This window comes from Colobus angolensis, unplaced genomic scaffold (assembly GCF_000951035.1).
Source record: "Colobus angolensis palliatus isolate OR3802 unplaced genomic scaffold, Cang.pa_1.0 Scaffold81, whole genome shotgun sequence".
NCBI classification, from domain to species: domain Eukaryota; kingdom Metazoa; phylum Chordata; class Mammalia; order Primates; family Cercopithecidae; genus Colobus; species Colobus angolensis.
The window spans coordinates 3242400-3267642 of record NW_012121932.1 but is presented as its reverse complement, the minus strand read 5'-3'; the positions used below and the strand labels follow the sequence as shown (position 1 = coordinate 3267642).

Genomic DNA, 25243 nt, shown 5'->3' with positions numbered 1-25243 from the left:
ACAAGGAATTCAGACAGATGAGAACAATGAGAGAGAAAAAGGTCACCAGAGAGAGAAGCTGAAGAGAGCAGGGGAATGACAGATACAATATGTTAGCATATAAACACATTATAATTTTGGCCAAGATTGGCCCTCGTGGTAGGTGTTTTGCTTTGCATGAAGTTTTCTCTCAGTAAATAATAGTCTAATCTCTCGGTAGCACCTGAGGCCACTGCTCTAATGATTTTAACTTCATAAGTTTCCTAGAATGTTGATCCAAATGAAGGCACCCCAGTTCTGTCTCAGTCGTGAACACATAGTGCAACTGTTGCTGCCATCTCTCAGCAGTCCCTGGCAATGCCACACTGCTTCACCACAAGCTTCAAAGTGTCCTTGAAGTATATGTTTTCACTACATTGATTGGGAGTGCCCCATCTCAACTTGCAACCATTGGATTCCTGTAGGATAAAATTTGTAAAGAAAACAAGGTTTCATCAAAAGCATTAAAAGTCTCTTCTTTTTGATAACTTGTTGTTCTAAGGTAACTATATTTACTGTAAATTATTTTTTTAATCTCTCTTCTAGTGAACTACATGTTTAACCAATTGATTATACCTTGCTTGAAAACTGGGGAAAGTGTTCTTTCCCCAGTTTACTTTTGTTATCAGTGCAGTGCAAAATCTGTTTGCCTGAATCAGGTTGCATTTCATTAATCTCTTCAACATGAAATTGTGGTGATTCATGGTTAATGAGATTTAAGAATGTGAGTTACTTAAGTTGTGACTAATTTATTTTAAAAATATTTCAGAAAATAATGATTGTTTCTCGTAGTGTTAAAATATTAATGATGTGTAAATCTTGGTACACCTGACTGAACTTTGGTTAGATTATCAAGTGTAATGAAATGTTCAGGATATTTCAGAATTGAGTTAGTATATTACAGATCGGTTTAATCTAATACAAGAGAATGTGGTATCTATTAGAAAGACAGACAATACAAAACACCAGGGAAGTTCAGGGGAGGGAGAGATTCTTTCAGCCTAGGGCACTACCCTACTCTCATGGTCATCTTTCAGACCTAGCTCATCTCATTCATTAATTCTTCATTCATTCAAAAACACCTATTCAAAACCAGATATTGTGCTACACACTAAGTGTGCCAGGTATTGTGCTATATACTAAGGATGCAAAATGAATATATTACCATTCCTGCTCTTAAGATATTTAGTGTATCAGATAGTCATGAGGTAGTGTTTTTAAGTGTTAAGCTAAAGGTATATACAAAGATAAAGAGAAGAGGTTAATAGCTCCATCTTGTGCTGGGGTGACAGCAAGGAGTGTTAGGGACATCATAAGGAAGAAATAGGCATCTGCACTTCACCTCGACAATTTGAAGGTCAAATAATAGTCAGGTGGTGGACAGGAGAAGAAAAAAATCTGACAAACGGAATTAGAAGCTCAAAGTCATTGTTACAAGCTATGTATTTGCATTTCAAAGGCAACTCCTGTTGTCTTCAAATGTGCTTTAAAATAATTTAAATATCTCATTTATTTTTAAACAGAGCCATTGAACTAAGACTAAACTTAGCAAACGATTTACCTGGTCACAGACATTCCAGAAAACAGTAAAATTGTTAAAATGAAAAAGTCAAAACAAGCGTTTGATTGACACTTGTCTATTTAAACATAACTAGAGTATATTTAAGGGATGAAGCACCCTGTATGGTATTGCTATTGATTTTTATGGCAATTTATTCATATTTTAAGCCTTACTTTAGCAATTCTCTGAGGTAGGACTATAGTGGAGGAGTGAAATGTCCTCAATAAGAAGTATAATGCTAAGTAAATTCTTGTTTCTCCCTCCCCTCTAGATTTAGCAGTATTTACACCTCACCAGTTTCTACTCAGTGCATGCACACATGTGGGCTGTACAAACAGTTCCTGGGTCATACTGTACACAGCACAGCTGCCACCAGAACACGTGGATTCCCCAATTCTGACTGTCCTGGATTCTAGAACTATACACGTACAGTAAGTAGAAATGTTGTCTTTCTCTCATACTGGTTCATGCAAGAGTCCCAGTGAGTTTAATCAGGGGAGGAGCTTGTGACATAAAATTAATTTTATTGTGATTAAATGCATAGAAGTGATTAGTTCAGTGGATCTGGGAACCTTTGATTATCACTTGCCAGCCTAATTTCCATTTTGTCTTTATGCAATCAGGCTGAGCTACATAGGTCCACAGATTCCATGCAAACTTTAATAAAGGAAAAACTGACCACTTTCATGACTGACTTGAACTTTTTATATATGGGGCATTATTTGTAATGATTTGGAATTAGAAAGTATATATATCTTTTTGAGTATAAACCAGGACCTTCTTATTCCCTTATTACCTGCAACTGATGTCAGAAAGGAAGTTTCACATATAGGCATGTTCAGATGATTTCTGGTATTAGTGATTCTTGCCCATTTTCTGATACATAAGGTATAAGGTGTACTATTGTGCTGAGCTAAAATCTAATAGATCTCTCTTATCAAGAGTTAATACTTGTTCATATTTATCTCTCCTAATCTCAGTTTTCTTATCTCTAAATTAAAAGTTGAGGCTGAATGAATTATGACATTTGTTCAAGCTGAAAAATATTATGATTCACATCTCCTTGTTCCATGTCTAAATTCTCCTGTTGGCTTCATGTGCCACTAAACCAAGCCACGTGACTTAGCCAAAAAGATCGCCCACGACTCAAGTATTTCTCAGCTTAACAATTTTCTGTCTGTTCTTTGACTTGCCCTTCTCATTTCCACTGCTATGTTGTAACCCTTATCCGAAACGCCCTCTGTTCTTCCTTCTACCTATCCAAATCCAATTCATCTGTTAAGAATAAAATCTTATGTATCTGAGTAGTGTGTCACTTCATTCAAGAAGTCCTGCCTGATTGTTTCAGCTCTTCCAATCATCAATGTCACTGTTTTCTATAATTGCATGTTAACCCTATGTTGGATTCCTGGATTTTCCAGGACAATTATATTATTCCCTCTTTTCCCTGTATCTAAGTTCTCAGATGTTCTACTTCTGAAGTTTTTCTTCTACAGCTTAAATTCAAAATAAATACTCACTTATACATTTTTGTATTGTTAGCTAATTAAAATTACAAGTAACCAGACGGCAGGGGCCATATCATATTTTATTTTTGCCCCTCAGAATAGGCATTGGATAACTACTTCCGTGTTTTATTTTAAATGAATCAATTTTGAGACTTATGTTTTATTTAAAAAGTGTCACGAATCCAAGTTCAAATGTGTCCTTTGAAAATCCTGCATATTTTAGTTTTGACTTGAATGAATGATAATGCTGCATTTTACCATTCCCAGGTGGAAACAACCAAGAAAAATAAGTGGGATTCTGGAACGCTATATATTATATGTTTCAAATCACACAGATGATTTTACAGTTTGGAGTGTCATCTATAATAGTACAGAACTTTTCCAGGATCATATGCTACAATACCTTTTACCTGGTAATAAATATCTCATCAAGCTGGGAGTAAGTTTGTTTCCATCACTTTCTCTGTTCCCATTCCACTTCATTTCCACTTTTTCTCCCTCTCCTTTTGTCCTATCTTTTCTTTCTCTCTCAAAAAAAAAAAAAAAAAAATCAAAATCCTCATGTATTACTATTTATACTGAAAACTCACTTCCCATCCTAAATGTGAATTCTGTTGATCTAGTACCTACACATTTATTTTATATTATTCAAAATGATAGAATAACAGCCTGAGTCAGTAGATTTTCCCAAGTCAAAGTTGGGATTATCAAGATTTTTAAAATTACTTGTAGAACATCATAATTGTTAAGAACTTTTTCTAAAGTGCTAGGATTAATAAGATTATTTCTCTGTGGCATTTGTATTCATTTTAAAAACATGCACAGTGTGAAAATTTAGATCCTATATTTTTAAATGGAAGTTTAAATGACCGTCAAATATTCTTGATTGTTATTACATTCTGGTTTGTATTATGCTCGTATCTCAGAAGAACAGTCACTTAATAAAACCCCAGAACCAACATAGTTTAGAGGTTACTTTAGACAGACAATAGCATTTTTTTTTTAATGCAAAATAGCACTTTTACACAAAGGTCTTTTAAAAGACCTTGATATTACTGTGGAATTTATACTCAGTAGTTCCTTTTGTTTTTTGATGAAATATAATCTTTTTTAAGTTTAATAGCACATCTGAAAATAACTGAATATAAACATGAGATTGTCCCTATTTGTTTTAAACACACTCTTCATTTTATAGCAGTACCTATATAAGGATATTTGCTTTGATAAATGCCATAGAAAATATTCTGCTCTTGATTATGAATAAATTTACATTTATGTAGACACTGTGTATGCATTCATTTTACTTAACATGCTCTTGAATGCTCTAAATATTACACTATGAGAAAATAAACTACATTCAACTATTGCTAACTGTCTGACTTAACACCACAAAACAAGGGCAATCACACAGTGGTAAAAAATACCATTCAAAACTGACTCCCTGTGCCTAGGTGTTCCGCACAGCAGAGTTTATGAAATAGCACTTTGGTTACTTACAGTTTTATTACCCATTAAGAAATATACTAACTTGATTTTCAAATGCTAACACAGAAATACAAACTATTTTCAAAATAATAGTAGTATCAAAATCAGGAAGAGTCTTAATTTTTTGGAAGCAACCAAAATTAAACCGAAATTGTGCTCTTGGTTTTTATCAGAAGTAGGCAAATGACATAAAACAGATTCTATTCCTAGGGCAGATTTTAGGATGTGCTGTGTGGTCAATCAGAATTCATATCAATCTCCTATATTTTGTAAATCCTTAATACCTTGAAAATACATACTGGTAGATTAGGAGTCCTCTGCCCGGAGTATTAATTCAGATTTTGCTACTAACTGTGTGACCTAAGGCAAATTCACTTAACCTCACTGAGTTTTATTTTCTTCAAGTCTAAAATTAGAACATTGAACTAAACGATTTTTAATGTCTCTCAGCCATAATATTCTATGATGCTAAAAAAAGTAATCCCAAACACTATTCTATGGAGTCAAATGCTATCTGTCAGCCACTGAATAATGTTGATGCGAGACGTTGTAAAGATGTGAAAATCCTTGCCTTAACTCTTGGTGGGGAAATAAACTTGCTCACATTATTTTCAAGTTCACTATATTTATTAGGGCAGAAAATAATATATTTTCAGGAAGGATTCAACTAACAAGTTTTTTACTTAACTCTGTTAGACAGTAAATTAAATGAACCAAAACATTTTAGGTTCATCCTGGTTAATTGAGGGATTATTATATATTTCACAGTTTCAATATAATAACTGGCTTTCAAGGTCATTAGGTTCATAGATTGAGAGCAGGTTCTCAGCAAAGTGGAGTTGCCTTTATAGATCATTATAGCATGTTGACTAAGAGCTGGAAAACAAAACATAAGATAACAAAGCCTTTAAGCAGCACTTGGAATAGAGGAAGACACATGGGGATTTGAACCACTATGATTTACTCTAGGCTTGGAGCGGGTATGTTACTTCATGTAACATCATTTAGTTTTCACATTTGACTGGATTATAAACTGCTGAAACATAAGGATTGAATCTTTCAAAATTCAGTCTGCAGTTTCAAGCACAGGGCCTATTGGAAACTGGAAGCTGAGCAAGTAATTCCTGAATGCATGACCACCAAGGACATCATTTCATAAAGATTCTAATACTTTTGATATGAATTCAATAATTTGCTTGGAAGCATTGGAATTAGGAATGGTGTGGTTCCAAAACATACTCTTTCCACTGCAAGAAAAAAAAAATAGCATAATATGTTGCTACACTCAACAAAGTCTATTTTGAAATGTGATAGCTCCTAATAAAGAAGACAATACGTTAAAAATAAAATAAAGAAGCTATTAATACAGACAGCTATCAAGATAGGTGTTGTTTGATAATTTTCATACTACTGCTAGCCATTTGTAACTTGATGAATTCTAAGTATTATATGTTCCTGAAAGATTCCTGGAAATGACTTAACTTTTTAAGTAATTATGGATCAAGTGGCCTTTTTCTTTTTCTTCGTATTTTAAAATATGTTGCACTCTTAACGCCCTCAATCCCTATGGACCTGAAAATTTACTGGAAAAGAGAATGCTAGTTTGGTCCGGGCACAGTGGTTCAGGTCTGTAATCCCAGCACTTTGGGAGGACCACGTGGGCAGATCACTTGAGGCCAGGAGTTCAAGACCAGCCTGGCCAACATGGTGAAAACCTATCTCTACTTAAAATACAAAAAATAGCCGGGTGTGGTGCTGCAAGCATATAATCCCAGCTACTCGGGAGGCTGAGGCACGAGAAACCCTTGAACCCAAGAGGCAGAGGTTGCAGTGATCCGAGATCTGCCTCTGCACTCCAGCCTGGGCAACACAGCAAGTCTCCGTCTCAACAACAACAAAGAAAGGATTGCTAGTTTTGGATTGTCTTAATAGTCATGATTTAAAAAATAATTGATACAAGTTTATTATTTATGCATTTTATTGTACCAAAATTGAATCCCTTATTTGCTCAGATGTTGCTCATCATTTTAAGGCAGAGTTATGCCTTTATGAATTTTTCAAAATGGCTATAACTAAGAAAAGCTGTAAGAGATGAGTTACAACAACTTATTTTAATGGCTGTCAGGCTTTCAGAGACCTTGCCATTTCATAAAGTCATGTTTAATCAACACCAATATTTTGTTTAGTTTTTCCAAACCAGAATTTTAATCAGCTTTCAGCTGTATTGAATGTAGTGGCCTCTGGTGCGGGCAGGTCAAACAAGATACTGATTGGTTCAATTTCATTTAGATGATGTCAGATTAGACCAATTGGAAGCAACTTTAAGAACATTTATTTTCCCATCAAAGGAACTAAAGTATTGTGTTGCTTACTTAGAACCCTCTAAATGCATCCAAAAAGAATGTGGGCAAAACAAAATAAAATAATTTGCAGGTAATTCTGTTATTTCAGCAGCCTCTTTATAAATAATTTCATTTACAAGAAAAATTCTTTCATAAATGCCTTATTTTTTTTTTTTTTTTTTTTTGAGGGGGAGTCTCGCTCTGTCACCCGGACTGGAGTGCAGTGGCCGGATCTCAGCTCACTGCAAGCTCCGCCTCCCGGGTTTACACCATTCTCCTGCCTCAGCCTCCGGAGTAGCTGGGACTACAGGTGCCCGCCACCTCGCCCGGCTAGTTTTTGTATTTTTAGTAGAGACGGGGTTTCACCGTGTCAGCCAGGATGGTCTCGATCTCCTGACCTCGTGATCCGCCCGTCTCGGCCTCCCAAAGTGCTGGGATTACAGGCTTGAGCCACCGCGCCCGGCCAAATGCCTTATATTCTTAAGAGATTTCTTTGTCAAGTTACTGGTTTATGGATCTCAGATGACATAGTATAAGAAACAGTCATTCTAAACCAAAGGATGTTTTTACTTATCCTAGAAGACATCATAAAATCCTCAAAACAAAGTAAATTTTAATTCACACTCTGTTTAAAAAAATATACACTTATATGTTGTATAGTACACAATTTATTTGGGGAGTGTTAGTGGGGGAAATATCTTAGCACACAAAGAAGAAAAAAATAGTGACAAATAGATCATCAGAGTTAAATCCCAGTGTGTTACAAGTTTAACTATAAGAAACTGCAACATTTTTCCCTTCCTAGGAAAAAAAATCTGAAAAATGCAAATAAATGGATTTTTTTTTCTCCCTGAGAAGTGGGAAGAATTTGTCTTTGACCGTTTTTCCTTTGAAAACTCAGCTGTCTCATATGGCCTCTTTTCCTGCCATATTTTCTTGAGCACTTTTAGCACATTTGAAATGTCTGGGGTCTTCAACTTTTTTTCTATTTTAATCGTTGGGCAATTATTTTTTGAGCTAACAGTGACTTGTCCTAAAGTTTTGAGTCAGAGTTGGGCCACATTTGCAAAGATTCCATTCTCAAGAGGAGTATGGCTTTTTTCTTGTATAGAAAGGCACATGCCACAGCTGAGAATTAGAGGAAACCCACAGAGGTGAATTAGGTACCCAATCTTAATGCAGTTTCATGCCCAGACCACAATTTAACCCATCTGAAACTTGCTTAAGCTGGTAAGAAATTGTCCTGAAGAAATGGGCTACTGCTATAGTCTTGTAATAGCAAGTGAGATGAATATCCATGTTTGTTGACCATAAACTCTTGTTTATGCATATAATGAAGAATTTGCAACAAGTTTCAACAATGTTGCAAATAGTAGTATACTCCGATATTTAAAAAAAAATCTAAAAATCGGTCAGCCTCCTTCTGTCTTTGTGGAAAAAGAATATTTACTGCTTTAAGAATCACAAATTCACTCCCTCAGTATCAAACTGAGAAATCAGAGGGGATGCCTAAAGAAAGAGATGCTTTAATTTTTTATCTTGGTAATATCTATCCTACACAAAAATGAGTTAAATAACTCTGCTTTTTTACACTGTCTTATGATTTTGCTTTATTTTCTTTTTGATTTTGGGAAAATTTAGTGCTTTTTGAAATATTTTTAAACTTCGTTGTATCAATTGAAATTGTAACTTGAAGGCTGGGCGCGGTGGCTCAAGCCTGTAATCCCAGCACTTTGGGAGGCCGAGACGGGCGGATCACGAGGTCAGGAGATCGAGACCATCCTGGCTAACACGGTGAAACCCTGTCTCTACTAAAAAATACAAAAACTAGCCGGGCGAGGTGGCGGGCGCCTGTAGTCCCAGCTACTCAGGAGGCTGAGGCAGGAGAATGGTGTAAACCCGGGAGGCGGAGCTTGCAGTGAGCTGAGATCCGGCCACTGCACTCCAGCCTGGGCGACAGAGCGAGACTCCATCTCAAAAAAAAAAAAAAGAAATTGTAACTTGAAGAGATACTGAACCAAGCTTAAGTATAGTTTTCAAGTATCATTGTTATATAAGGATATAATTACTAATATTGCTAGCAAATATGAGCTTAAAAACCCCTAATGTATGTATCAATTTCCTGGAAAAGTGCTTGTCCAGTAAGTTTAAAAAAATTATTTGCAGTTTACTATGAAGGTGTACACAGAAGTTTCTGTAACATTCATGTTACCATTTTTGACATTAGTGACACATAATTAGGGAACAGAGAGTTCTGTGATCATGTTAAATTTGTCAGACATGTTTTGATGAAGTCTATCTACTCTGACACATGAGTAAATTATGTGATCCTTTAAGCCATTAAACATTCACTCAACAATAGCTTTGTATTTATTGTTTTATGAGAAACATTGTTTTATTTCGTTTTACTTGGTGTTATACTATAAACATAGTGGTCACACTGTAGGAATAGAAGGCAATTGTATTTGCTGCACATCTTTTCTTCCCTAGAAGTCAGTTGTTTTACCTTAAAGTAGTCTTTATCCTCTAGTACTTTACTTATGTTATGTGTACACATGCTCTGTGTGTGTGTGTGTGTGTGTGTGTAATTCACTCTGGGAAGCTTTGTGCAAGGCTAACTTCAGCAGGGCTGTTTATCCAGTCAATATATGCCCTACATCTCTAGGCTCTCACTTAGGATGCTTCCCTAATTCATACATTCATACTGTCTGGGTTATTCTCTAACTATTGGGGATGGTTATCTTATGCCTTATAAAGCAAACTAAATAAATGTTGAATCTTAACATTGAAATGAATTTATTTTGGGGGAGTAAAGGTAGCATTATATAACAAAATCTGAAACTCTTATTGTTAATTCTCTTTCCTCAATGTTCATGAAAACTTTTGGGACCAAGAGTGAAGTGCGCATTTTTACATCTCTGTTTAGGCTTGCACGGGTGGTGGGTGCACAGTGAGTGAGGCCAGTGAGGCCCTAACTGACGAGGACATACCCGAGGGCGTGCCAGCCCCCAAAGTTCACTCATATTCACCTGACTCCTTTAATGTCTCCTGGACTGAGCCTGAATATCCGAATGGTAAGTGAACTCTTTTAGCCTTAAGTTAAAAAGATGATTAGCAAAGGTAAATTAATATTCTAAATGGCAGCTTATATGTGGTGCTTAATTTTTAATGATCATTTTAGCACATAAAATACCTAAGATAGTATCATTGTCTGTAGTTGGGGAGATTGTGGTTTTTAGGCTAACACACAATTTTGGTGGCTCAAAAGTGCTCCCTTTTGATAGTTCTTGTGTACTGCATCTTATTGTTTAATATGCTCCAGGAGAGGTGAAGAGAGCAAATGGGGAGGATTCCCAAAGAATGCCGTAGTGAGAGTGACATTGTATTTTCAATGACTTTCTGTTTTTAAAAGCCATTAGTTCTTCCTCAGAGAAGGAGCGAGGTGGAAAGTTCATGTACATATGGTGTCAAAACGCTTTTGATTTAATAAGTTTATTTTAAAAGAGGCCACTTGGAACTCTGTATTTTTTAATATACTATTTATAAATATTTCAACATGCAGTTTTTAAACAACACATAGATTAAACACACATATATTTATACATATTTAGCTGGAAACAAGTTTTGTGCACTTCTAAGCAATATATATGTTTTTGTAGAGTTTAGTAAGTTAGTCAGTTATGTTTCACTAAAATAAAACCTCATTATGAAGAATTTATAGTAGTTTTGGGTAGAAATTGCTTTATTCGTTTAGTGGAAACATCTTTAAGATTCGCATAACATAGTACCATTGTTTCGCAATGATGGAAGCTTACTTGACATTAAATTTCATTCCTCTTTGAGGCAAATATCAAGAAGACTTTTAATATCATAGAAACTCTTTTAAGTAACTCATTACTGAAAATTGAAATGGACTCTTTTAGCATAGGCACAAAGAATGAAAGAAAAAAGTTACAGTTTTATTAGTTTGTCTTATGTTTACTATGATATTAATTATTCCAGCCATCTCATTTTAATTAAACTTTTGGCAAATGCGCTAGATATATTTGAGGTAATGGAGAGAATTCTAATAATCAGAGTGAGTTATTATCTGTGCTATTGAAGTTATTCCTGTACTATTACAAATTCTCCAAGAAAAAATAAATGGATGCCTATTTGATACTATATTAAGCAATCAACCATCTTGTTATAATTCTTACTCCACAAAGAACTCTAGTTGATAGGTGGCAATGAAAATGTTAATGATTTATTTCAATCGGATTCCTGTGAAATGCTATTACATGATTTGCATAGTAGAACACTTCCCTCCATCCCAATTGGTAAATGCAATTGGAACTACAATTGCACTCAGAATCTTCAGTCGTTCAGGGAAATATTTTCCACATTTCAAAGCTCTTTGAATGTTTTGCGTATTTGTGTATGTTTTGTATATTTGCAAGCAGTTTTAAAATGTACTCATCAAGCAAGAAGAATTTGGGAGATTTTGGAGATTTGTATTAGTACTTCCGTGGTATTCCAAAGTCTTGTGTTTAATCACAGTGGGATTTTTAGAATTTTAATTGTGGTACAATGGTTAGACATTTAAAAGGTAGTTTTATTTCTTAAAAAACTACTTTTTTTCTTTTACTACTTCTCCCCAATTTCCCCCATTTTTTTAGCATTTTGTTTCTCTTGTTGATTGTCTAGAGAGGGATAATCTGATTGTTGGAAAACATCTTGTCTCTCCATCTGTCTTCAAAGTCCCCACGCTTCTTCTCCAATACCCAAAGAATAAAGTACAAATTTTTAGTCTGGTATTCACGTTACTACCAACTTGTGACTCAACCTGAATACACATTGCCTTGTAACATATCTTCCTTTCTAGCCACGCTGTAATATTTATGGCTTAATGTTGGGTTGTGAAACATGGGTGGAGTCAAATAGTCTTGGAGTCAAAAATTGTTTCTAATGTACAGTGACTGTGTTACCTTGGGAAATTCATTAACTTCCGTGGACCCCAGTTTCCTTGATTAGAAAATTGAGATTAACAGGCCGAATGCTGTGACTCATGCCTGTAATCTCAGCGTTTTGGGAGGCTGAGGCGGGCAGATCATGAGGTCAGGAGATTGAGACTATCCTGGCTAACATGGTGAAACCCCGTCTGTACTGAAAATACAAAAAATTAGCCAGGCGTGGTGGCAGGTGCCTGCAGTCCCAGTTACTGGGGAGGCTAAGGCAGGAGAATGGCATGAACCTGGGAGACAGAGCTTGCAGTGAGCCGAGATCGTGTCACTGCACTCCAACCTGGGTGACAGAGCAAGATTCCGTCTCAAAAAAAAAAAAAAAAAAGAAAAGAAAAGAAAACTGAGATTAACAATCCCATCAGCACCCTGTCTTTACCTGTAGAAATCCAACTCCTTCTTCTAGGCTAACTGTAGGCCTCTTATTCTATGGAATCATTCTACTGTTCCTTAAGTTTAAGGTAAACTTTCCCTCTTCTCTTGACTATGTGACCTGTTTCTATGCCTTCATAATGGAATTTCATTCAGCCTGTGCTTAAAGTTATTTGGGTATATGTCAAACACTCCCACCAGATGATAAGGACCATAAATCATTAATTTCTCTTTCACTCCACAGAGCCTAACACAATGTTCTACTTTTTATTGGTACCCAATAATATTTAATTCATTTAATGTCTCTTGTGGAAATTACCTTTGATCAGTGGCATACATAACTCCAAAGCCCTGGCTCTTTAATGATACCAAGAGAGATGATACCACCCAGTGCCTGCAATATATTTGTTCAAAATGCATTTGTTCCTAAAATATATTTGTCTAGCTGTGTAGATTCTGGGCCTGGGTTTCTATTTTGGGAGTGTCGATCTTGCATTTGACCAAAGAATTTTTAATTTTCTTTTCTGGATTATACCCAATTCAAAGTTAATGGTACTAGACCCACATGGCAATATATGCTACGTAATGGTTGCTTTCTAATTTCTGAATATACTGGAGAAGACAAATACAATTGGAGAATAAGATAGACTTCATTCTTGTGTAACTAAATAAACCCTTTCAAAAAATTTTAAATGGTATTTCTCAAATTTATCTGATTCTTAGAACCATCTTGGGAGTACCAATTGAAGAAGTAGATTCTAGGCTCCACCACAGGCCTCCTAAATAATCAGAATCTTCCACTGCCTTGGTTATCATCAAAATGCTCCTGGGTATTTAATACATTTTCCGACTGAGACCACTCACAAAATCCTCCACCTGGATTTTTGTTACATCTTCAACTCAGCATATCCAAGTTGATTTCTCCTCATGGTCTCTGTATCTCTACTTGCTCTTTCTCCTGTATTCCCTCTGTCACGGATTTGCACCACCCAGCCCTGCCAGCCAGGATACTGAGCAGCAGTCTTCACTTTAATCCTTGCTCACCCTTGACTGCTGTCACCACACAACCCCTCGACTGCACTTCATTAGTGAAGGCCACTAATATTGCTTACTCAGATCGCTTCAGGATCCTCCTCATGCCATGCAAAAAATTTGCATTTGTTCATTCAAAGTATGTATTTTGATGGCCTACTAGTTTCCATCACTCTTATATATACAGTGAATTTCCTTGCTTCTTGATCTCAAGGATGTCAGAGTCCCTTGGGGAAAATATCCATATAAATGAATGCTCACGGGGTAGGGAGGTGTGCAAGGTGCTGGGTATACAAAGAAGCAGCTCATGGTGGTGCCCTATGAGATGTGGACATGTCATCCATCTGCATCCTCATAAAGATGTTGCAGGACCAGAGATATACATGTGTTTAGTCTGAAACAGGTACTACTTGCCGGTTTTGCACACTCAGATTTCAAAGTCTTAACTCTGTTAGTCAGTTATGTACCTAAAGGAATATTTATTCACTAGGGATTTATAAACATGAACAAAGATTTGTTGAGGAAAATTAAACCCACCTTCTAGAGTGAGAACTAGGTATATTTTTATGCATGCCTATATATGACAAAATATGAAGGGTATAAAAAGGTTCTGACATAAATGTCCAGTTCTTGCCAATCAAACAGTTGGTAGCCTTTGGCCACCATGGCGTACGAAACATTCTGTCCTTTTCATAGCTGATTCTGACTGAACTGATCAGCTCCTACTCGTGAAAGTCTGATGGTAATCCTTAACCAAGGCTTTAAGAAAATATCCTCTCCCTTTGTTATTTCAGTTCTCTTCCTTGTCTCCCAACCTGGTCCTTCTCCACAGTGTCTGTGCTGGGAAGCTTGCTAGTTGGTTCAGTACATACTTTATGAACCCTGAGAATTTTTCCTAATTTGGTGTCTTTTGTTCAGTAGTGTACCAGCAGCTCCAAGAACAGTGCCTTGGCACATAATAATTGCTCAGTTAAAAAATTGTTGATCACCATTATTAAAGTAAAAAACAGAAAAACAACACATTCTGGAAAGGATGTGGAGAAATTGGGACCCTTAAGTACTGTTGGTGGGAATATTAAATGGTGCATCTGCTATGAAAAATAGTGTAGAGGTTCCTCAGATAATTAATAATAGAATTATTATATGATGTAGCAATCCCACTTCTTTAAATATATCCAAAAGAATTGGAAACAAGACACATTGCAGCATTATTCACAGTAGCTAAGAGGTGCAAACAATCCAAGTGTCTATGGACAGATAAATGCATAAGAAAAATGTGATATAGTTATACAGTGGAATATCATGCGGCCTTAAAAAGAAGGAAGTCCTGTCATACGATACAATGTGGATGAAACTTGAGCACATTATGGTAAATGAAATAAGCCACTCACAAAAAGACAAATACTGCATGATTGCACTTATGTGAGTTTATTTACAGTAGTTGAATGCACAGACACAGAAAGCAGAATTACAGTTACCAAGGGCTGGGTGGAAGGGGGAAATGGAGAGCTATTGTTCAATGGGTTCAGAGCTTCAGTTTTCCAAGACGACAAAGTTCTACAAATCTGTTGCACGACCATGTGTATGTAGATAACATGGTCGTGCACTTAAAATGGTTAAGATGCCCAATTTTATGTTGTGTTTTCTACCATAATAAATAAATATGATATAGGGAGGATGTAATAAAATGCCATAAACTTCTAAACTAGAAAAAAAAAGATTAAGAGCAGTGTTAGTTTAAAACAAACAAATTTGTTAATTAATAATCACAGCGATCTATGCATAAAATATGCATTTGTTAAACAAGGGTGAGCTCATACTATTTGCATTGTTGTGGAATTTACTTTTCTCACTTCACAATATGGTGCAAACATCTTTCCTTGCAGTTCAGTGAAACGTGACCTCATTCTTTCAAAAGGCGGTATGCAATCCCACTGATGAAACTACAGCTTACAAGACCCACCTTTTTACTGATGGACATTTCTGTGATTTTACTATTACAATGTTACTTGCTATTAATCGCCTCAGTCTGCCAAGTACAGTCTTTAAGTACTGAGTCATTATCACTTGATTCACACCTAAGGCTTTGCTCGTCTTCAAATACGTCCTGCTTAATTCTAGTCCCTTGCTTCACATACCTGCAAAAATGATGGTGTGACACTCCAGCTCTGTGTTTCTCTAATCAGAGTCCTTTGCACCCACATTCCCTCTGGCAAAGGTGTTCTTTACAGGCTGCGCTTTCAGACATGATTTTAAAACCGCCAAAAAGAGCGACTTTTAGGTCCAAGGTTCCTAGGAACCCTTATTATGTAGGACCTTGACGCTTCCTTTGTAAGACCTTAGCTATCACAGAGAAGTAGCACAAAGGATTACTGTCTAATAAATTTGTGACCTGTATTGTGTAGATTGCAATTGCATAATTAAAGTTATGCTTTTGAGAGCTTCCAAATTCTCATGAGCCATATTCCCTTTTAGAAGCTTAGGCCTTAGAATCCTGAAATATGTTTTTTCTTCACACTTCAAGTCTACCTTCCTAAAACAGCATAGCTATCTGACTATGCCAAACTTATTCGTCATTATGTAGCATAACATTTAAAGTGACATTTTAAACTAATTAGAATATGTGTTTTTTAAAATACTAGCTAAAAATATGGAATATAAAATGTTTATCTTTTATTAATAGCCATAATTCCTTGTAACTAACCTCTATTTTCACCTAAGTAAATCGACCTAAAATAGTTTTTTTATTAGACTAAGCCGCATGAAGGCAGGAATCACATGTGCCTTTTTCACTGCCCTAGTCCTGGCCCTTGACAGAGTGCCACAGAGTAGAGGGGTGTTATAAAGCTGTCGAATGAATTCATATTTACTGATGATAGGGACAATAACAAAATTGCAGTAGTGTTGATGTGAGAAGCATATTCACTATGTATGCAATCATACAACATACACAAATGCCCACTGTGAGCACATTTTATGATTATGTAACACAGGTGGTATGATTTCAAAGGCAGCAGAAATGAATCTTCCTCTTGGCCTGCTGAAGGCTTAAAGCACACACTTAGAGACCCAGTCCTTTTGCTTAAGATTTCATCAGCCTGGTAATCTGTAGATATTCTAATGAAAGACAGCACATAGACTTGTCTTGTTTGCACTTTGCATGTCTCAGTATGAAAGGATATATTTTTACTGTGATCGGGATTTGTTAATAACAACATGGGCATAATTAAGAAAGAAGCATTTGACTGCGCGTGGCGGCTCATGCCTATAATCCCAGCAATTTGGGAGGTCAAGGTGGGCAGATCACTTGAGCCCAGGAGTTCGAGACCAGCCTGGGAAACATGATGAAACCCTGTCTCTACCAAAACAAGAAAACAAAAAATAAAGAAAAAATTAGCCGCGCATGGTAGTGTGTGCCTGTAGTCCCAGCTACTTGGGAGGCTGGGGCATGAGAATCGCTTGAACGTGGGAGTCAGAGGTTGCAGTGAACCACAATTGTGCCACTGCACTTCAGCCTGGGTGACAGAGTGAGACCATGTCTAAAACAAAAAAGAGAGAGAGGGAGAAGCATGAGAGCTGGGCACCCATTAGACATGGTCTAGCGTCTTCTGGAGAAGTGAAGGGGACCTGAGAAGCTTATGGAAATATTTTCCTAATTTAGTCTTTCATATTGGTCCATCTTTGTGAGAATTTATATGTGAACATGTCTCAAAACGGTGGCAATCATGTCAAAAATAATAGAAACATCTTAGGAGGCTGATTATTTTTGTAGACTTACACATAGCACCTTGAAGACAATAGAACGTTATTAAAAAAAAACATTTGGCTCAGTGTTTTGAGCTTGTATATTCTGTCAGTAATGGATGGTAGAGAAATCAATTAACTATAGATCTTTCATATACACTCTATATATGTTGTCCTTCACATTAAGAGATGATGCTATGGAAATAAATTTTTTATAGTGTATGCACATGAAGTTGTATGTATAAATACAAATTAAATATTCTATGCATGCATAGAAAGAAATACTTGATTTCCTGCTAACACTAATAACATTAGTAATAATAATAATGGCTATCATTTATAAGAATTTGCCAGGTACTTTAATTCTCATAACTAGCCCATGAAATAGGTATTGTTATTTCACAAATGTGGAAACTTAGATTTGTAAGTATTAAACAATTTAATTACTCAAAATCAAGACAGCTGATTAAGCAGAAAGGTTGTACAAATCAAAGCAAGGTGTGAATGACAAAACTTCATGGTTTTCTTCACTATACTACCTGCCTCTACATTTTGTAGAAAGACTTGTAATGTAGAATTTAATCTAGCTATACGAAAACAAAATTTTGTTACTTTTACCTGTTCAATGTCCTGTTCCTAGTGCCAATATTTACAATTCATAAGATCTGTGTTCTAGTTTTTCTCTGGTTTTAGAGAGATAACTGGTATTTTGCTTGATTTTCTTACTTTTTATTTTGAAATAACTTTATTTTTAAATGGTCAAAATGTGATTCTATTTTCTTTCCTAGAAATGTTCAGTTTTAATAGGTGAAATGGATTATAGAACTCAGCGAATCACTTAGGAAAACTGCTTGACAGTTTTGAGCAAACCTCGTGTAACTTTTATGAAACACCTCCAGTCAGTTTGTCAGGTAGAATTTCCCAAGCACGGTCTTTTTTAGATTCAGTTGATTCCATTTTTAGGAGAGCATAACAGTAATAAGGTATTATCCCACAATGTGAAAGCTCTTCTCTCTTTTCCTTTTTTAATTGAAGGATCAAATATTCACACAGGGAGATATCTGCCACATTCAATCAGCTTCTGGACCTTGGGGGGAGCCCTTAGTTGATACTTCTAGTGCCGTGCTGCACTGGAAAAGACAAACAAATATGTTTGGAGCATCTATATTCACTATGCATGTTATTTTTATGACACACTAAAGCATTATTGTTTAATTCTTACAGTAAACAGAATTCTACAGTGTAAATAGAGTTACCTTGTATTAAATTTACATTGTATTATACTTGCATTGAATTTCCTTGGTTATATATGACAACCTATCGAGCACCTTAGGAAATACAATTTGACATAACATGATGAAGAGGCACTAAGATATATATCCCAGTGGATATGCTTTATGGACAATTATCGTCCAGTTTCCTTGTGAAAATTAAACACCTTAAAAATTCTATCATTATGGAAACAGAAAGGTGATAAACTTGAAATTCCTTCTGTTGTACAGCCAATGGGAATTAAGTATCCATTTTGTGGATCATCCATTGAAGAGCTGAATGTCTAGAACTAGATTAGATTAAACAGAATTAAGCCAGAACCTGAACCCCTTTGCCACATGGCATGTTACAGTTTTATTTTGCTTCAGCTGTCTTACTGATTATTAGCACCAGAGAATAAGCAAGAAAAAGCCTGAAAAAATACAATGTGGTACAATATAATAGAACAAATGATATTTTTTATGGTGGATATTTCTCTTTTGCTTTTCTAGATTCACTCTCCTTTCCCACTCTGTCCCATGCCCTGCAAGGCTGACCCTTTCCTCGCAGTGGCAGTGGCCTTCCTCTCTCTCTCTGGCTTCCTGTTGGTTTGTCCATGGGCAGCAACAGCAAAAGATAAGAAGGTGAGAGGAGCATGGAGTCTCAGAACTTATTCCCCTTGACTCTCTTTCTGCATGGCTCTGGATTCCAGGGCTGCATTCCTCTAGTAAAGGCTACAGTTCCTATTCAAAGGCCCTTTCCTATAGCATCAGGTTTCTCCAGGTTCCTGAATTTGTTCTCACCCTTTCCCCTACAAACGTAAAGATGTTTACGGACTCCGAGCCAACTAGTTAGAATGGTCTAGCAATCCTAGCTAGTACTAGCTGGGGATGCTTTATTATCACTGTTTGCTTTCCCTTAACCCTGTCCGCATCTTTGTAAATAGGAGTCCCACTAAAATCTCTTCCATTGCCATTTGAGTTGTCATTGGTTTCCAGTTGAAACCCTGACTGATTCCAAATTTTACTTAATCCACATTTAACACAGAGAGGTGTTTTGTGTGTGTGTGTTTTGATGGGGGGTAGTGCATGAAGATACATTTAAAATGATTTTTTTCATGCTAAGAGTGGCAAGAATAAATAAGTGAACAAAATTTCCATTTTCTTAAACTTTGTTTCAATACAATAGACATTTTAAAGGCCAATAAGGAGAGCCAGGTTCTAGTGGCAGCTTGCTGACCTAATAAACCCATCATATTTAATTTTTCAAATAATAATCAACTTATTAATATATTTTTGAAAACTTTTCTCTTATTGTTATAAAATATTTGTTTGTTATCGTTAGTGAAATAATGGCTTATGACATCTTCCTCTTGATGAAGTAGCTCTGAGTGCCAAGTTTAGCTTAAAGGTCAGTTTCTGATGGGCGCAGTGGCTCAAGCCTATAATTCCAGCACTTTGGGAAGCTGAGGTGGGTGTTAACACCTGAGGTCAGGAGTTCAAGACCAGCTTGGCCAACATGGTGAAACCCTGTCTCTACTAAAAATATAAAATTATCTGGGCATGGTGGCAGGTGCCTGTAATCCCAGTTACTCAGGAGGCTAAGGCAGGAGAATCACTTGAACCTGGGAGGCGGAGGTTCCAGTGAGCCGAGATTGCACCATTGTACTCCAGCCTGGGCAACAAGAACAAAACTCCATCTCAAAAAATAAATAAATAAATAAACAAATAAATAAATAAAATAAAAATCAAGGTTAGTTTCTCGGATAAGCCCCATTATGTAACTTACCCAGACTAGGTTAGCATCCACCTCTCCCTTCCTTATCCCATATTTTCCTTCTATCCATCTGGTTTTTAAAAAGTAAACTTTACATCCACACAGTACATCTAAAGTCTAGTCTGCTCTTTCATTTAGATTGAAAGTTTTGTGAAGGAAGTAACAATGACTGTTCTGACAACTTCTGTATTACCAGCATGCAACACAATGCTTGGCTCACAGTAGCTACCCCATAGTTACTGATGAGCCAGATGATGATCAGAAACCAAATCTAAATCCAGCAGACTTACAAAAATTATTTTACAGTGTGTAGTAACTACTTGTTTCTTTGCACTTTCTGGACTTAATTGTAAAGTAATGAATTTTAAGTGAAAAGATAGCACACAGATATAAGAAACTATTGGCTAATGACAGATAGTGTACCAAGGAGGAATACAGACCTGCCTAAGCTTATTTTTGAGAGATGTTAGTTTAGTTTTTACAAGAGAAGTGCAGCACATGACATAGGTCAGAATTGGAGGAGATAGTCTAAGGTGAGCTTCCCATAGCAAGTAAGACTTTAACTCATACTACAAGCAAGGGACAGCTCTATGTGTGGCCGTTCTATGTGCACAGTGCTTATTACTACTAAAGCACATTCACATGTGCTCACTTGTTCGATTCTCAGATCAACTGTCAGACCACCAGGGCAAGGAATATTACCCCATTTTTTTGGTCAGGAAATAAAAGCTTAGTGAGTTTTTGCTATCTAACCAAGTTTTAAAGGTGTGTGATCATGACAGAAGGACTGAAGTGGTTGGAGGAAGAGCCCTGAAAAAGAAGGCAATTGGCTTGGAAGCTTTTGACTTTGTTTTGAAATAGTGCCCAGAACAGGGGAGGCACTCAATAACTAACTTGTTGATTGAATGAATAATTACTTACTTAAAAGTATATGCACAAAATTGATACTTCAAAATAATTGGTCATATAATTTATCCTGTTCTGCAACTTGCTTTTTTTCTCTAATTCACATGGAGTAAACATCTTCTTATGTCAATAGGTGTAGTGCTCCTTCATTTTTCCTCAAAGCTTAATAAAATGCTGTTGAATGAAACCACAACATTTATGGAGGCTATCTGGTAAATGATTAACATCCATTCCTCAGTACAACCACATCTCATTAATGCCAGCTAACCATTAATTATAAAAGATGTTGGCAATAAGATTTGGTGCTTGGACTAGTAGATAGTCTTCAAATGGATTCCCATTTATTTGGATTTGGTATAGTCCTTGAGTGAGTGTTGCAAGGAGTGTTTAGCCAATAGTTATATCCTGAGGAGTCCCCAAAGTTAGAGGAGAGGACCCTGAAATAGCTGTTAAGCCTCCTGTTCTAAAACAAAATCATACAACAGGGTTTAATGTCAAAGAATGAAAAAGAAAAGAAAGCTGATGGGCCTATTTTAATATCAGACAAAGAATGCTTTACAGTGAGCAGTATTATTAGATATAAAAAGGTAGTTTCATAATAATAAAGGAGTTACTAAAATTAACATTTACTTTTATCAAAATATACTATAAGTACCCACAAAGATGAGTAGTAAGAGAGATGATATTTAGAACACATGTAACCATCAGAAAACTGTATCCAGAATATATAAAACATTCCTACACATCTATAATAAACTGGAGTTAGCATCTGAAAAGTCATTTCACAAAAGAAGAAAAATAAAATGTGTGATAAACGTAAGAAAATGGGCCAACCTCTGTAATAATCCAAAAGTAAAAGATAATACCAAAACAAGATATCATTTTTTATATCTAATACTGCCAAAAATTTCAAAATCTGACAATAAGGTCTTTTTGAGGATATAGAACAATGAGAACTCACATGGACTCATATGTACACTAGAACTGACATACTTTCAAAAAGACATGAGCACTGTCTAGTAAAACTGAACATATTTCAACAATTTCTCTCCAGGATATTTGTCCTAGAAAACTTGTATACATGTGCTTCAGGACACATGTACAAAAATGTCTATAATTACACTGATGTCATAGCTAAAATATAGAAACATTCTAAATATCTATCAAGAGTAGAATAAATAAATAACATTTGCCCTACAAGAATACTACACAGAACTAAAAATGAGTGAAGTATGGCTACTCTCAAAAACATGTATAGAATGCATGAATATTATGTTACACAAAGCAGGATTCAAAAATTATACATACAACATAACTCTATTAATATAAGTTAGAAAACCATGAGAAACTTGCTTATGTTGTTAAGGGATGCATTTCTCAGTAGAAAAGCAAGGACGTGGTTCTTCAAAAGTCCTCATAGTTATCTGTGAGGAAGCCAAGGGCTCCAATTATAGACAGGAGATTTCTGGGGTCCTGGCAACATTCTGTGTTTTCAATGTGAGTAATGGTTACATGGCCTTTGGCTTTTAAATGTGTCATTAAAATGGAATTGATATTATATATAATTTTATATGTTATATTTTATTGCATGATTTTTAAAATGTAGAAAAAATAGGTATATGGAAGTTGTAAGGTTGTATGCACCGTGGAATCTGAATGCTTCAGTGCCGACACATAGCTCTACCACTTCCTAGCTATATTAACACTGGCCAAGTTACCAAACCTCTCTAAAACCTTTTTTTGTCATCTATTTTTTCTCATCTGAAATAAAAATCATTCCACTATCAAGAGCTTTTCCTGAAGATTAATTGGTACTTGATTAAAACACTCAATCTAGTTGTTATTGCTTTAGCATGAACTTCTTTGGACTTTAAAGTATTTGTGTCTTCTTACCTGGCATGCTCCCCTGCACAACAGTATTTTTTAATTTAAATATTTTATTTTGAGATAATTACAGATTCACCAGCAATTATAAGAAAGAGATTACATGTATCTTTAATTCAGTTTCTCTCAATGTCAACATCTTCTGAAACTAGAATACAATATCACAACTAAGATTTTGACACTGATACAATCAAGATACAGAACAATTCCATCACAAGACATAGTTTTTTCTTATCCTCAGACTGAAAAACAATTCCCTTTTTAACCAGGAACAGAAGGGCAAGTTAGTTTTTTAGAAGTAGGCTTTTATGAGATTGTTAACTTCATTGTTCATGTTTGATAAAGGAACACTGTTTTCTGAATAGTGACATTATCATACCATATCGCAATCTAACACATTCCATCTCTAAGTGTCAAAGTTTTTTTTTTTAATTAAAAAGAAAGTATATATAACTGCTAAAGATGTTTGTCCTGCCACAGACTACTGCTGAAATGCATCATTCCCACATCCCTGCCTCATTCACGACTACTTCCTATACATTCAGGAGAAGATGACTTTAATAATTATTTTTCCTGTTTGATATTTTTAACCATCTCACTGTTACTACCTCCATGGTCTTCCCTACTCCAGTCTATTTTATATGTGATTCTAGATTAATTTTTCTGTATATGACTTTATCTTGTGGCTAGTCAGTTCATAAAAACACTGATGGTCTCCTGTGCATCATAAAATCCCAACTCCTTGTAGTGTCATTCAAGGCCCCAAGCTCCCTTTGAAGTTTTGTTTTCTATTAGACTTTATCCAGTGATATGGTTTGGCTCTGTGTCCCCACCCAAATCTCACCTTGAATTGTAAAAATACACACGTGTCATGGGAGGGACCCCGTGGGAGGCAATTGAACTATGGGGGCATGTTTTTCCTATGTTCTCATGATAGTGAATAAATCTCATGCGATCTGATGGTTTTATAAAGGGGAGTTCCCTGCACAAGCTTTCTCACCTGCTGCTGTGTAAGACATGCCTTTGCTCCTCCTTCACCTTCTGCCATGATTATGAGGCCTCCCTAGCCATGTGGAACTGGAGAGCCCATTAAATCTCTTTCCTTTATGAATTACCCAGTCTCAGGTGTCTTTATTATCAGCACGAGAATGGAATAATACATCCAGCTACAGGAATAACAACAAATTATTAATCTATTTGGGATACATTTACTAAACCTTGCACTTTCTTACTTCTAGGCAATGGCAAATGTCATTTTCCTCACCAGAAGCATCGTCTTGAAACATAGGTTTTTCACATATTACCTTTCAGGGGAGTCATATTAGCTTCATCACATGACTTATTGAATACCCCGCTTCCGTATATGGAAGACTTGACTGCTCTAAAAAGCCTATAGCACTTCTTTAGCCAGAGTGATTATTCCCTGCTAGAGGGTCCTGTATATACTGTCTACTATTTAACCATGTCATTTGTTTGGCATAAAGTCATTGTGGTGCTTACGATCCTTGTTTAACCCTTGAATTGTTATTTCATTATACCTATATTTAACTCTTTTCTTACTTCCATAAAGGTAGATATTATTCTTACTCTTTCTGTTCTTACTTCCCAAAATACCAAATATAGTACTTTACGCTTGATTGATTTTCAATATACTTATATTAATCTTTTTATTAGGCTAATCTTGATTGCTTTTAGAGGCAGAGCATGTTATGTTCATTGGTTCTTAATTCAAGTGAAATTCCTAAAAATTTTAGAAGAGGAAATTAGACCAGAAACATGTAACTAGAGTAGTGACAAGAGTGGGGTGAGATTGCCAGTTTCCGCAACTGAATTTATATTTTTATAGCCCTGAAAAATGGGTTTGCCCCTGTAAGAATCCATTCCCTGCTCTTTATGACAATGACAACAATTCTTATTTTTTGGAGTTGTCAATCTTGAAGAAAATAATCCATAAAAGTGTGTACCCTATTTTCTGACTCAAAGTAAGTGATCAGAACATTTTAATTTTCTTTTTTAAGACAGGATCTCACTTTGTCCCCCAGGCTGGAGTGTAGTGGTGCGATCATGGCTCACTGCAGCCTCGACCTCCTGGGCGCAAGTGATTCTGCCACCTCAGCCTCTCAAGTAGCCAGGACTGCAGGCACATTTCATCATGCCCAACTAAGTTTTTGCATTTTTTGCAGAGACAGGGTTTTGCCTCATTGCCCAGGCTGGCCTCAAACTCCTAGACTCAAGCGATTCACTTGCCTTTTCCTCTCAAAATGCTGGGATTATAAGTATGAGCCACCATGCTGGGCCCAGAGCATATTTTAAATTACTTTACATTATTTTGGCCCGGCATGGTGGCTCATGCCTGTAATCCCA

At 36.1% G+C, this 25243-nt stretch overlaps 1 protein-coding gene across 1 annotated transcript in view; it reads left to right on the top strand.

Annotated features, from left to right (window-relative positions):
* USH2A (Usher syndrome 2A (autosomal recessive, mild)) overlaps positions 1–25243 on the top strand; it is an 802205-nt gene that overhangs the window by 424964 nt on the left and 351998 nt on the right. The window contains exons 32-34 of the mRNA XM_011929421.1: positions 1851–2010; positions 3355–3526; positions 9841–9988. Of these exons, the coding sequence (XP_011784811.1) occupies positions 1851–2010; positions 3355–3526; positions 9841–9988 (480 nt within the window). The remainder of the gene's footprint in view (positions 1–1850; positions 2011–3354; positions 3527–9840; positions 9989–25243) is intronic.